The sequence below is a fragment of the Papilio polytes genome, unplaced genomic scaffold (assembly GCF_000836215.1).
Source record: "Papilio polytes unplaced genomic scaffold, Ppol_1.0 DF822845.1, whole genome shotgun sequence".
Taxonomy (NCBI): Eukaryota; Metazoa; Arthropoda; class Insecta; order Lepidoptera; family Papilionidae; genus Papilio; species Papilio polytes.
The window spans coordinates 1,493,382-1,508,987 of record NW_013526359.1 but is presented as its reverse complement, the minus strand read 5'-3'; the positions used below and the strand labels follow the sequence as shown (position 1 = coordinate 1,508,987).

Below are 15,606 nucleotides of genomic sequence, written 5' to 3'. Positions count from 1 at the left end.
TATAGTGGGCACTTAAACAGTACAGCGCCATCTAGTGATGAGTTGTAAAACTACATTTTATTAGCAATTTGCTTTACAAGACATTAACAATTACAATTTTAAGGAACAGGCTCAATGGCACTAATACTAATAGTATTTTAATGAAATAATTTATTTTTCTTTGAGGGAATACATAAAAACAATTAACATTTTGAACTGCATTTCAAACAAATATAATAACATAGTTATTTACAATTGTAATATGCCATGAAAAATATACGGAGCTTCGTATACTTTATAGACTAGCATTTACGACGGAACCAGTGACTTTTTTATGAAGTAACACAAACTAAATAGAAATTACAACTAAAAAAAATATAAATGCAGACATCGAGAACTATCAGCAGAATGTACTAAAATAATACATATAACACATATACATAACTTTTATAGGAATACTGTAAAACATCTTTGAAAACATTCACAATTAGATAGCACTAGATTACATACAAATTTTTGACATTGCAAAAGGGGTAACTAAGCTTATAAATATTGAAACTAACCATTTAAGGGCCAACTGGTTTAATTATAACTAATACTTATTTGTAATATCATTAATATAAACTGTATTCATTTTAATTTCAATGAGGAAAAAGAATTATAAGTATTAAATGCAAGATGCTATATGAATTGAACACAACGGCGTATTTATAAGTTTCTATATTTATTATGGGAGACTTCTTTATTGTAACCACAGGTGGGGGAAATATCACTAGAAAGACTTTACTTATCGATAATTCTATGTACAGTCAGGGCCATTTGCAGTGTTCCACAAAAATAGTCTTGTTCCTGCAACAAGACAAACTCCACTGTTCTTGCAATTAGGTACAAGTTGAACAAACAACAAAATAACAATAAAATCAATGTATCACTTACCAACGTTTTCTCGTTCGTTCAATGTTTACATTCAAATTATTATGGTTAAGGTAGAACACCACCATATTCCCCGATAGTACTTACTCTATTGTCATTAAATCGTTTAATCCATAACATGCTAGACTGAATTATAGATATACAAACTCACTTTAGCGGAAAGCTCTATTTCTGTGCATGCAAGCATACATACAGTATACAAGCACCCCAAGGGTATTTTACTATGCAAGCTTTCAGAAGCGCACTGCAAAGTATTATAGCACTCATTATATTATTCACTCTGCCAGATCATACACATGTCAAAGCAGGTTAACATAATAAGGAACTGTCAGAATGCACACATATACATGGTCTTAATGTGCAAGACTCAAATTTACCTTTACGAGTGTAAGGCTTAATGTAATATTCATTTATTATGAAGGATTCTTTAAACTGAAATTAAGATTTCAAAAAAATTACCGACAAAATACCTAATCCTAAAAATCAATATTACAGCGAGTGATTACTTAGAATACAATATGTAGATTTATAAATATATGAAAATGCAAATGCTCCTAATTAAAGGGATTATCAAACAAAATCTAATAGGAAAGTTCTTAATACATAACTAAAGTTAAATTGTTACATTGTATACATATTATATCACAAATGTAAGGTTTCCACTGGCATGACATTTAAATTGACACATTGTTGTCTCCATTTATTTCAAATAGAATGAAAGAGACCACAATATGTATTTAAACAAATGTCACTGCCTAAACCATAATAAAAAAAAACATGTTAGCAGCCTACAGATTACAATACATTGAGGTTAATTGAGGTTTTTTACTTGGAAAATAATTGGAACATGTATATAGAAACCTGGCCTGGGGCTTCAATCGGTTCCGTTAGTACGCACTTTCTAATATACACAAAGAAGTTGCGTAATAAGGCGATAGTTTTTATATTTCTGGTCAGGCTATAAAAAGTCATGTTTAGGAACAAATCTAGTGGTCATATTGGCAGTAGCTGTTTTTAAATTATTCCATATATTTATATCTTATTTTAAGATTAAACAAAACATGCAGTTATTGCCACACAACTGCATACAAACATAAGCATTTAACAAAAATGTTAATTTAAAAAAAACACATTCTCTGTGCCTTAAGATTAAATTATAAATACTTTTAGTCCATTTAGTTTGCAATAAACAACATAAATTTGTTCAAATCGGCAGCTTTATATTGTTTGTATAAATAATAGTTATTACTATACACATAAATAACAATTTAAATAAAAATAAAATGTTTGATAGTGTTTAAACTAGTTACTTTACTAGCTGACAAATCAACACAATAAATTATTAATAATCAATTTCTTGTAACAATCCACTTTCCTTTAGCTTTTTTAATAATTTGAATGGACTTGGTGGAAAAATAATTTAAGTGTGAAAACAAGATTCTTTGACAATCTAATCAACTATGCAATAGAAACAATAAATTAACTATTTTTTTTTAAATTACTTTCTTTTATCAAAATTGGTTAAAGTCCTCTTATGAATAGTTTAGTTTAAATGAAAGTGATATTTTACCTTAAACAATTTAAATAATAAAACAGGCTTGCGAGTTTGAAACATTACATTTAAATTTTATAAAAAAAAGTTTTCATAGTTTCTAAATAATTTATATCTTTACAAAAATAGTCCACATATTGCAATCAAAGGATCAAAAAACACTTGAATTTAGACAGATGTGGAAAAAAAATATGTAAGCATAAATAACTTCAAAACTATGAGCTCCTGTGATATAAAATCTAAATGTAGTCCTGCAACTAACTAATGCTAAGGCCTTTTGATAATGCAATTCAAACATTTTACATCAACAATTTTTTTTTTAATTATGTGGCTGTTTTTAATAAACAACAGTTAAGGTATACACACCATATTGCATACAGTAAAGATCTATATTACAACATTATCTCAGTTCCTTTCCCCATTTACTTGATATGTAAATCACATAATTTTCAAATTATCTATTGATCATACATTGATAGAAACTCGACAACTGCTTTTCGAGTAAGCTGTATATAAGGACTGCAAAAGGACATAAGTTAAATAATAATACCTTGGGATGAGGAGACAGAGATCCTAAAGTCGAGCAATTCATACATAAGCACACCACTGAACAATTCATCATTTCCAATGGTCATCATCATAAGCACTATGGTGTCACTTGCATCATAAGGATTATGTTGTCACTTCCATCATAAGGACTACGGTGTCACTTGCATCGTAAGCACTATGGTGTCACTACCATCGTAAGCACTAAGGTTTCACTTGTGTCGGTGAGAGTATCGCACCATGTCTTGATAGCACTTTAATGGGCTCATGGGCAAAGCAATCAAAGTTGACATCCAGGAACAGTTCCTGCAGGAAGCGTCGCGCGCATAACATGTATGTGTCCCGAGCGAGCAGCGCGCATACGTCTGAATACACACACGGGCTCCGGAATACCTCAGGGTAGCGTTGCTTTAATGATATTAAAGTTGAACGCGCCTGTAAAATTGAATGTTTCATTAAAAAAGCAGAAGTTTCTAAACATTTTAATGCACTTTGCTATACTAATATTATAAAGAGGAAAGATTTGTTTTGTTGCATATATTGAAAAATGTAAAAAAACTACTAGGCGGTTTTAAAAAAAAAATTATCAATAAAAGCTACAGCCTCAATGAGTAACATAGGTTATTTTTTTTATTACTTTATTATTATCACAGGGAGGAAGTTGCAGACAATTAGAAAATAAACAGACTATATACAAAATATCTCATAAAACACAAACCTGTTTTAGATGTATGGGATTCGACATGAAATGTACGTGATGCAAGACTTCTGCTTGAGGGCATAATGTATCACTTGCCGGACTGACAGATCTACTCCGAACATCAGGAGGAACACTATTACTAGGGCTTTCCATAGCTGAAATAATATAAACTTCGTTAACATAAAATACTGGAATTTTTATATTTATTCTTTTTATTATACATTATAGTTAAGTTTGAACTTTAGAACAACACATCTTCCCCCTTATTCTAACAATTAACAACTATATTCAATATTTTTTTGTCTGTTATATTTATGTAACAATAATGTTTTGTGGTTTTAAAATGAACACCGTACCAGCAAAAAAAGCTTCTCGTAACTCGTGTGAAGAAGGCGGTCTTGTTTTGACGCAAGCGAGGCAGTCGTTAGTGGAATGCCTCCATCGGGAACCCAGTCCAGCTTTTACATTGACCTTCTCCGATATTGATGAATCTAAGGCACTTCCAGTCTTCTCGGGTGACCTAACCCTTGTTGCAACCTTGTCAAGTAAATTAGCAGATTTAGGAACACTCCCTGGAAAACTTTTTAAAACATGATCAGGCGAACTGACCTTTTCAATATTGTCAGTTTTTGTAACATTTAGATTTTCTGTTGATCTTTCTTGTATTTTGTCCAAATTTAATGTTTTATCAACTTTAATATCATCGTAAGTTTTTCCTGAATCGATTTTAACAATGTTCTTTGTTTCTTGTTTTGGTATTTTAATATCTTCATGGGTTTCGAAACTGGTATCAGTGTTGCCAGCAGTTGTTACATTTCCCTCTGTAGTCCGTGGTATAGAAGCAGGAACCGACGTTGCCATATCTGAAAGTATTGACCAGTATATTAAAAAAAACACTGTAGTTATAGTGTGTATATCACATAGAATTCCAATGAAGTAAATTACTGATAGCTATTGTTATTTCTTTACTACTAAATTAAAGAGAAATCAGTTATTTTATATTAACCAAACCTTTATGAAGGACCGCATGATGTTCTGGCGTGTTTCTTGATTTATTCTCAGTACTTGTATTACTATACTCTGCTGGGAATAGATTTACTCCGGTTCGACCAAATGGTACTCTTTTCTCCATTTCACTGTCTTCTTTGTCTTCTTCATCTCTGAATATTAAAGTTTAAATATTAAATCTCCTCGTAAAGAGCAAAACATTAATTGAAATATGTATTTGTTTATCTCTTTTACAACAACATTCACACTCGGATCATTACTTTTTAGTCACTTTGCATTCTTATAGTCAAGATTTAAGAGTTAACTCACTTGGGAAACAGTTCTTTTAGGTCCTTGGGCAGACAGATGCCGATGTAGGGCGGTGGGTGTGCGGGGTACGTGGGGTGTGGGGGTTGTGCGGGATGCGGGGGGTGAGCGGGATGGGGGGCGCGTCGCGGGGTGTCGCGCGCTGCGGGAGGGGGAGATGTCCGCCCCCCTTCCGACAGTGGGAGTGGCTTCCAATCGTAATCTAGGAGACTGAAAGAATAAGACAGTTTAATTATTTCCTTGTGGCTTAAGTAACTAATTAATAAGTAATCTGAATTTACATTTAATTTAACAGCTGAACAATTAAAACTTATGCTTTTATCAAAACCGAGTCAACTGATCACATAAGTCATGGATATCCTCAGTGTTCCTGTTACAGAAAAATTGCCTTGTTCTTGCAAATGAGACAAAGTCCACTTCTTACAACCGTTTAAAAAATATTAAAAAGTAATTAACCCCTGATTTTCATACAGACACATTTAAAATCTACATCCTATTTGTAATGTTCTGCGTTTTTATACCAATGAGTACAAAGCGTTTAAACCCTAGTTTTTAAGGTGGAATACCGCCAGTTTCCCCGATAGTACCTTAGTTTGGTCATCCTCTCCCTGGTGGACTTGGCCCTGTCGCGTAAGGAAGAGAAGGGCTTGGAGCGGCGCTGCGTGTCCGTCAGCAGCCAGGTCAGTTCCTCCAGCTCGCTGGAACCAGATGCCGCGCTCTCCGACAAGTGTGGCCTAAATATTAGCAAAAAATGTATAGGGCCGACGTAGGGTAGAGCGTAGTTGGCTGCCTAGGACGCTAAAAAAATGACGTCACAGGTCTGCACTGTTTATACTCCGCCTAAAAAGTGCATAAAAAATAAAAGAGGAAGACGTAAAAAACTCGCCTATGGACGCTTAAAGTGTGTATTAAAACTTAGTGTGTATTAAAATTAAAAGTTGTAATTTTTTTAAGCGGTTTACTTAAAACTTTCTTTTTTATTTGTGTATATCTACGTAGAAATGCTACAAATAATGTGAACTAACCTTCTATGTTTATTGATAGTCTTGAGTGTAGCATAACCTGACATATCCATTTGTGTTGGAGGGGAACTGGCCACTTCACATGTTGAAAAACCTTAAAAGATAAAAAAAACATTACTATCTCTGTTTTTAAAAAGGACAACATATTTTAGGAGTGTTTCGTTCCCTGATGTCTTTAATAAATGATTTACTTGAAGTGGAAGTTCTCCGTTGTGATTCGGACATCCGAGGCCGGTGAGAGCTGCTGCTACTCTTCATACCGTACAGGCTGGACGAACTTGGTATTGGACTCAGAGTTAATATCCTGTCACTGCAATAAAAAAACACACTATATTTTTAAATTGCACAATAAAAGAATAATTTATTTAACAAATATAAAAGTTACAATAGAAGACAAGTTAGGGCTTGGTTTAACATAAATCTACAACTTACGCATATTTTATTGAAAAAATACTTTACAATAAGTAATCATTGATTTTAAAAAAAATCTTCAATAACATTATAACACTACTAGCTGTAGCGGGAGACTTCGCCAGCGTAAATTTAAAAAATCACAAAAAAACATAGCCTATGTTACTCCCTGATAACTTTTTAATGTGAAAGAATTTTTGAAATCGGCCCAATACCTTTCGAGTTACTTTTGATGTACAAAAATATCCTCTTTATAATATTGAGTATAGATTGAGGTGTTCAAAAAAACAGTCCGCGTCGGGAAACCAAATTATACTGAGTTATTTAGATAAAAATGTTAGTCTTAACACTTACGGTATTGCATATTTCCCGCCGGCCGAATCACAACTACTGACGCCGCTCGTACTCGACTCACTCGTATTTCTAACTCTACCCTCATGATGTTCCAAAGAATTCATTCGTCCTAATAACAATCTGTTCTCGAAATGCCGATGTGGTCCAGGTCGTTCGTAACTCGAACAATCTCTTAGAATATCTACAGTCCTAGATTCAGTTAACGCCGGTCTATCATGTGAAGTGGAGCATCCTTGTGTGGGCAAAGTATGGGATTTTCTCTTACTGACTTCGCGTCGACTTTCATTGTAAGGGGTTTTAAAGTCAACATCATGGTCGATTATAGTTTTACTTCCATGTTTTGTATCTGAATGTACGCTTTCTGCTGTACTTAAGTCTGTATGATCGGAGTGTTCGCTAAGTTCTATATCGAATGCATTATATCTTCGTTCAGGTGATGTTATATAGTTGCCGTCTATAGTGGGATCGCAAGATGGCGGGTAGCTCTCGTCTGGTATTATAGGGAATTGATCGTGACGTGTATGTCTTACAGATATCCAACCTGGAAGTTTAAGAAAAAAAATACTATAAACTAAATGGTCTTATGCTCAATATTATTGTATTCTTTTAATCTAGACGTAGATATATGGTCAAAGTTTTGATAGATCCTATGAATGTTAACAATGCGAAAGTTTGTATTAGTAGATGTAAGGAGGGATGGATGAATATTTGTTATAGTTTGTAGTCTAAACGACTAAAGGGATCTTGATGAAATTTGGTATATATGTAAAGGATAGTCCGAGAGAACACTACTAAGAATTAGTAGATTCTTAGTAGTGTTTTGATTTGGTTTTTTTTTTAATTTAAGGGTGACGAGTTGCGGGCGAAATCTAGTGGATGGATACTTGTAACTATGTATGCCCACAAAAGTTGAACGGATCTCGCAAAAGCTTGGCACAAATATACAACGTAGTCTTGAAGAACACATAGACACTTGTTAATTTTTTTTTAATTCCTTGCAGACAAAGGCACAGGTGAAATCTATTTTATAATAAACTACCTTTCGCCCGCGACTTCGTCAGCGGGGAAATAATAAAAAATAAAGCCTGTGTTCTTCCAGACTGTTCTGTACATCTGTGCCAAATTTCATTCAGATCCGTTCAGCCGTTTAGGTTACAAACTCACAAAAACAAACATCCATCTAAATTTTCGCATTTATAACATTAGTGAGATGTAAGAATTCTTTTACATACCTAAATCGGAGAGTATATTGGCGCCTTCGAAGGTGGTGGCGAAGAGTCCAAGCACGTAGAAGGCGGTGGCGCGCACGGAGTAGACCGGCGTGGAGGTGGCGAGGCGCACGACGAGGCGCGGCGCGTCGCCCGCCGCCACCTGCCGCAGCCCCGCGCCGCTCAGCGCCGCGCTGCCCACCGCCCACAGCGACGCCTTCAGCTCCATTATCTCTTGCTCCGTACTGCACTTCCTGCCTTGGATTACCTGCGCCACCAATACAATACACAATCATCAAATATTCTGAAACAAAACTATCCCATAAAAGTTGAATCTCTTATTAATGATAGAAACGATCTATGTTTTAATGATTAAATTAATTATCTGCTAAACTCAAGAAGCTAAACTGTTATTTAAGTAGTCGCTTAGTGTAGATTTCTAAAGTAAATGTTGAAAAGCGATATAAATGCGGCCGCGTTCAAAGTCCAAATTCCATTAAAATTCTGAGGCCGTGTCAGATTTTTAGCGGGGCTTAGGAATAAAATGTGTTTAAGATTCATGTCAGCCTTAGTATCAAGTTACAATTGTCAGGATTTACCTTGTAGTGCGGAGGCAGTGCGGCGGCTAGGAGACCCCGCAGCTGCACGGCGGCCATGTTGGCGGGGTGTGCAGGGTGCGCGGCGTGTGTGGGGTGTGGGGCGTGCGCGGGGTGCGCGGCGGCGAGCGCGGCCAGCAGATGCGGCGGCGTGCGGACCGCGCGACGCGACGCTCGCGGCCGACGCACGCCCTCGCACACCGACAGCGCCTCGTGCACGCCCGCCTCCACCAAACGCACGTATCTGTTGAACACACACTATATTACACTTATCTCAATATAACACTGAAGAAAAATAACATGCTTGCAAAATTTGGTGCTGTTTTATTAGTATAAAAGTTTAAAATATTTTGTTTCATATATCCTCTTAGGCATTGTAATATATAAATTTGGTTAGAATACATTTTTAAATACGGCTATATGTTGGACAGTATTTAGTTCGCCTGTTATTTAAGGGAAAAAGTATGACGTATGCCAATAATAAAACTTTAAAGATGACATAGTATATGTAATTTCAATATATTACCTGTAGTTGTAAGATTTAGCCCAAAAATCCAAATGTCTCTTTAAAAATGCTATAGATTGTGTATCGCCGGTCTGAACGGTTGCCGCAACTTCTAGACCCAGCCATATCAGATAGCCTCTATCACCAACGGAGCTAAAGTCCAAAGTCGAAGGATCAGCGTTTCTGTCCAGTCGGCAGTTCTGACCAAGGGTGTCTTTCATTGTCATCAGTTTCTCTAGGAACGCCTGATAAAGTGCATGAAATATTGAACATACTTTACTGATTTAAATAATGAAAAAAAAAAATATAGACTTACGGGAACACTATATGCTTCCTCCAATATAGATAAAGCACATTTGACAACCTTCTTAGACTCATCTTTAACTTGCCCAACCAACATTTGTAGTACCCACGTGTCCATATCAACTGCATTACTATCACCATCATCTCTATAAACATGTTTCCATTGATCTTGAGTGTAATTCTTCTTTAATTTAGATTTCTTTCTTACAAGTTCACGGGAGCTTCTAGAAGCTCTTAGAAGGACGTTGAGAAATTGTGTTGCGTACAATCTTGATGCTTGTATGGTGCAAGTTAGTGTTTTAGCCAAAACATCCCGAGGACTAGAGTCTAATGTATAGTCCAAACTCGATATAACGAGTTTGACGTAACAACTGTGATGTGTTTTCGTCGAAAGTTCTAGAAGACTGTAAGAAGAACAATCGTTGAAATAAAAGGAAACGTTATCTATGGTTTGTTTTATGGCATAATAAAATAATTTTTAAAGTAGCAAAAAGATAAACTTACTTATCATAAAGCCCTGTTTGTTTGAATAATTTCAAACCGACTTGCGAGTGGCAGAGTTGTCCTATAAATAGGAAATACATTTGGCACATAGTGTTGCACATGTGCTGAGGACTGAAGAGACACTCGTGGGCCTTACGACCTGTCTCTATAGCCTCTATCTGTTTGCTCACATCCATAAACAGTTCTTCTAGCATCCTCTGAGAATCAGCCTAAAAAACATACGCAAACTCTGTAATACATGAAAAAATAATAGGAACTTGTATGTATACGTTGAATGTACTCACGTCATTATGCTGCAGCAAATGTCTAATTAATTGACATCCAGCCCGTGTTGCGGAATGTCCATTGGATGTGGTCGATAGATCTGTATGTGAATACTTGTTGGATGAAGGTTTAAGATAACTTATGATGCGACTCGCCCACGCTTTGTGTCCACTGTCGTTCAAATTCAATAACGGCGCACCATCCGATTCCTAAAATAAGTTTTGCAATAGAAAATGTCGAAAATCATTGTTAATGATCAAATTTTTGATATTACCTTTAATATCGTTCGTATAATCTCCCAGTCCCATGTGTTGCCATCCTTGCTCTGCATGACAAGACTCGATCGTATCCAACTATCACTATCACGTTCAAATAAACTGAAAAACTTTGCCGATTTGGACACTTTTCCTACTGAACTAGTCCGAGAACTAACACTTTTGCTTTTCACTAGTGCACTAACATTCCTGCTGGTAACATCAGCTCGGGAGCCGACACTATGCCTCTGTTTCGGTTCGTTTTCGTTATCAGATTCGTTGAGAAACTCGATACTACTCTCTTTATGTACTAACAGTTCGTGATGCGGCTTCGCCATGTTAGCATTGTCCTTTTCCTTTCGACTTTTCGTCATATCTTCTATTTTGTGTCGGAATGCGCCACTGCAGTACTGTATGATGTGGTCTAGGAACAAGCTGTTGCTAGCCGGGCGCGCCTCTAGCATGGAGTGCAGTCTTCTTAAGGCAGCGACAGCCGCTAACGCTTGAGGCTTGCCCGCTGACGCTTGTGACAACAATGTGGGTAACGCAGGCGTTAAATTACATATTTGTGGAGGTAGAAACATGTGTATTAAATGCAATAGTTGGCCTAACAGCACGGTAGCACGGACAGATATAAATGTATCACTTGTCACTATTACTTCCGCTAATCCATCGAGAAGTCCAGCCTGTAATATAAAATTTTACTATTGTTATACAAAAACTAAAACTTTATGTGAAGAGCCCAAACTAAAACTTTACGCGGAGAGCCCAAACTAAAACTTTACGCGGAGAGTCCAAACTAAAACTTTACGCGTAGAGGCCAAACTAAAATTTTATGCGGAGAGCCCAAACTAAAACTTACGCGGAGAGCCCAAACTAAAACTTTACACGTAGAGCCCAAACTAAAATTTTACGCGGAGAGCCCAAACTAAAACTTTACGCGGAGAGCCCAAGTTGAAACTTAATTGGCAGATATTATACCTCCAGGAAGCATTGAAGTAATAGAGCAAGATGAATTTCAATAATATCCGGTCCAGTCGCACTGAGATGAGGTAGAATAGCGGTGCCTTCAGCTGCCACGAAGCCTTCGTTTAGACGCCAGGAATCCTAAAAATATACCAATAATGAAAATTAAGTTTTTCGAAAGCTACACAAATAAAACACGTTTTCAATTATGAAAAATATGATACCTGAAAATCAGATGGATCAACAGCATCTAAGGCCACGGAAATCTCATCTGTCCACTCCGGTTGCGGTAGTCCAACTAACTCATACAACAAATCCAATATGGCTTTCTGAAAATACAATTCTGCTTTTAAATATTTTAAAAGTACCAAACATTTAGAAGAAATAAAAAAAATACCGAATTTTATATGCATTAAAGTACAGAGAAATAAAAAAACTCACAAAATACGTTAACTGTATTTTGTCAGTTTTTTTTTTCAAATAAAATATAATGAACTATATGTATTACATATTACTAATTACTAGTATTATAATGGCGAAAGTTTGGATTGATGGATGGAAGGGTGGATGTTTTTTAAAGTTTGTAGCCTAAACGGCTAAACAGATCACAATTTGGCATAGATATAGTGGTTAGTATGGAAGAACACATAGACTATTTACTTTTGTTTTTATTTTTAATCCACGCAGAAGGAGTCGATGACAATATCAAGTTAATAAGTACAACGAAAAATGCTGAAATTACTAAAAACAAATGTATACTCACTCGGACCTCTAACCGCGGCAAGTATAGAGCGCTGACCAACGCCCGCAGGCCGCCCTTGCTGCAGGGATTGCAGAAGTGCAGCAAGCCCGGCCAGCTGCGCAGTACGCACAGCAAGGACAGTCTGCTGCAAGTGAAGCGCATCTCACGTTCGTCCCTGCATATTGAAAATAAATCTATTTTAAGCTAAGAAACTTAATATAAACTATCAAATACCAACTGCACTATCCGTTTTTCCGTTCCATAACTATTTATTGGAAAGTAGACCAAACAAGGAGCTGATTGCCTAAAATTAGTTGCTCCGATTCGTCGCCAGTAAAACCGCTGATAGGTCTTGTGTTATGAGCGTCAACTGACTTTAAACAGTTTGTAGAGAGTACACCTCCCTTTGCACCTAACACAAAACGCATCAGCGGTTTCTCTGTAAAACAAGTCTGCTTCATTAAGTCAATAATATAAGATTTTACTATAGATGCCACAAAATAACAACATATTTTCATAATTAATTAACTTCAAAATTACCTATTTGAATCAGTTCCCGCAGGTCGACAATGGAAATCACAGTATGGTGAATTGAGACAGGTAAGATCTATTCTAGCTGCTCTCCGAGGCAAAGGCTCATTCAGTGTATGTAGTAAGACACCACAGAGAGCCTCCGCCATACGGGGTGTCGCACATTCAGCCAATTGACGGATCACTGCATTAACTCCTCCGCACGAGATAAACAGATCAGGGTTTAGGACACCTGGAATAAATTCTACAATGTGTAATGTATACTTAAACCCACATGAACATATTTTATAACTATAATTAACTCACTATTACTTGGAACTTCTTGTCAAGAGCAATAATATATAAAAAATCTATTTCATAAACTTACAGATCTCAGCTAATGTTGCAACAGCTGGTCGAGAGAGCCTATCCCCAGTACCGTCCCCAGCACTGCCAGCACGAGCCACGGCCGTTAGACATCTAAGCAAGCCCTGGTCAATATATGCTGATCTGTGACAACGTAATGGCTGCTCTGCTGCACCAACTACAGCTATAACACGTCGCACGACTCGAAGAGCTTGTGCTCGCTCTTCTTCATTTCGCAACATTAAATCCATGGATCTGAAAATGTTTTCAAATTGCTTCAGTTTAGAGTAATTAAAGTAAAAATTTGCACTATTGAACCTTATTTTTTTTTTTAATTTTGGAACACATATGGATTAATACATCCAAAACAAATACACAAGTGCAAAGGGTGAAGGCAGTAAAATAATCAAACTTTTACTTGAATTAAGACATCTTTGTTATTACAAAATATGATAAAGTACCTTGTGACAATATGTGTTAACTTCAATATGTTGAATGTGGCAACATCACTCTCGGTTTTGATCAAATATCTTAGAGCTCGTAATGCTGCAGCTCTGATAACCATAGACTCATCCACAAGGCTTGCTCGAATACTGTAAGTTATTTATATATTTTGAATATAATACCTTCTAAAAGCAGTATGTTTTAGTTGAGAAGAACAAGGACATAACAGTTTATAATTAAAAATGCAGTATTATCTGTAATTTTACTAAAATCCAAAGCATCATTAAACAACTAAATTGGTTCATTGTTTATGTATTAAATATTCTATGAGCCTAACAGAATGTTATTAATAATAAATCTAAGCCCTATATTTGATAACAAAAAGTGACCATGTATTGAAGTAAAGAATAAATCTATTTGTGCTTCAAATAAAACAAAAACATCTTGAGCTTAAATAAAACCATTGTCAGTGCACATTCATATCAATATATTATATGTTTGACTCTGACAACACTTACTAAAACTCTCTATTTCTCAGGTATTGTTCATGTAAGCAAGCCATAAAATCTTTAAATACCTATTACATTTTATTCTCACAAAAATAAAAGCCTTTGTATTTTGAATGTACATGAAATCAGATTGATCTACATTACACCTTCTTGAAATTGAAAATAAAATAAAATAGCTGCTAAAGCTTACCATGTCATTAATTCATCAGTTGAAAATCCTAAATTATTTCTATCTTCTTTCGATAGTAACACAACTAAAGCATTTAAACAAGAATGTCTGTAGGAATCAGAACCATTTTTCTGCACATTCCGTAAACCAGTCTTAAAATCCATGGGCATATTCTTATTGGTTGGTGAAGTATCATTATTAAATGTCTTCTTCAAGTATAAGCCCTGTATAATTTCTTTTATATTTTCTTCAGGCGATTTATTTTTAGTGTCTAACCTATATAAATCGCCACCTTGTTTACCTGGAATATATTAATTTACATAACAATTTATTTAATTGACGTCTAATCCGAATTAAAAGTAAGCGAGGGGAAATCGATAGAAGACCTTAATTAAAACACAAAAACCAATTTTACATAATTACAGTACAAGAAAAATTTACCTCTCCGTCGACCTGACCAATTCTCGTAGGTAGCCATCATAACATTTTATAATACAATTGCACGAGTACAGGCCACTGATATTTTTATTGCTACACTCACTACTTAAATGAGGTTTACTTTCTAATGTATAATGGAAACGTAAGAAGAATTAGATCAAAAATAAGTTAGAATTAGTTCCTGTTATCGTCCAACGCAGTGTTAAAGTGACATTTCGTGTTGTTGTTGGTTTGGTTCAAAGAGTAAATGACAAAGAGTAAACATTAAAGAAAACTGTTAAATTTTTTCAACCACTTCAACGGCGCTTTTAAAATGTCCGAGTGATTTTCCTTTTGTAGGACTTTCTGGTATGTAGTATTATCGTTATTCCTATTCTTATTTATTTGTCTAAATAAGTCTATACTAATATTATAAAGAGGGAATATTTGTATTTTTGTATGTATCGAAATAACTCAAAAACTTCTGGGAGGATTTCAAAAATTCTTTTACTATTAAAAAGCTACCTTATCAGTGAGTCACATAGGCTATATATAAGACTATTCTTTTAATTCTAAGCCGAGTCGCGAACAACAGCTAGTAGTTAAATAAACATACATCGCACAGTATATTTATATATAAAAGCAGTAAACAACACTAACGAATTTAAGACATTTTAATCATCATTTTCCCCCTATCCTACTCCTGTCCTCCACATAACTCTATCATCCGTCATTTCAGACTTCACTCCCTTCTTGATCATGTCACATTTCACGCAATCTATTCATCTCTTTTTATGTCTCCCTCTATCGGTGGACCCCTCCACACTCGTAACTGACATTCTTTTTATTACTTGCGATTCATCCCTCTTCATAACATGCCCATACTTCCGCATATAAAATCATTATTTCATATCTTATGCATTCGTCTTACGCCACACATGCTTCTTAACATTCCAATTCAATGAAGCTATAAAAGAGATATCGATTAAATTAATTATAGTATTGATGTGACTGATAGTGCTTGTGATGTGACTGAGA

General features: G+C 35.6%; 1 protein-coding gene across 1 annotated transcript; it reads right to left on the bottom strand.

The window, feature by feature from the left end:
- Window positions 1–2,492: 2,492 nt before the first annotated feature.
- LOC106105493 (rapamycin-insensitive companion of mTOR) lies at window positions 2,493–14,812 on the bottom strand. Its single transcript, XM_013285840.1, has 24 exons — window positions 14,593–14,812; window positions 14,173–14,452; window positions 13,491–13,622; window positions 13,052–13,284; window positions 12,694–12,916; window positions 12,175–12,328; window positions 11,636–11,740; window positions 11,427–11,552; window positions 10,466–11,131; window positions 10,212–10,400; window positions 9,928–10,136; window positions 9,437–9,827; window positions 9,142–9,365; window positions 8,619–8,859; window positions 8,044–8,287; window positions 6,812–7,352; window positions 6,238–6,356; window positions 6,050–6,140; window positions 5,612–5,758; window positions 5,028–5,234; window positions 4,722–4,870; window positions 4,067–4,573; window positions 3,729–3,865; window positions 2,493–3,445 (listed from the first exon to the last, which is right to left on the bottom strand). Exons 1-24 carry the CDS (start codon window positions 14,630–14,632, stop codon window positions 3,215–3,217), a joined length of 5,586 nt encoding a protein of 1,861 aa, XP_013141294.1. The 5' UTR covers window positions 14,633–14,812; the 3' UTR covers window positions 2,493–3,214.
- Window positions 14,813–15,606: the final 794 nt, after the last annotated feature.

What these genes read in the sequence shown, in the direction of transcription:
- LOC106105493 (XM_013285840.1), bottom strand. Translation starts at nt 14,632, where the DNA reads ATGATGGCTACCTACGAGAATTGGTCAGGTCGACGGAGAG. An exon ending in TGCCGCGGTTAGAGGTCCGA is followed by an intron (nt 11,741 to 12,174) that starts GTGAGTATACAT and finishes TTGTATTTTCAG; the next exon opens with AAAGCCATATTGGATTTGTT. An exon ending in TACTTCAATGCTTCCTGGAG is followed by an intron (nt 11,132 to 11,426) that starts GTATAATATCTG and finishes TTTATATTACAG; the next exon opens with GCTGGACTTCTCGATGGATT.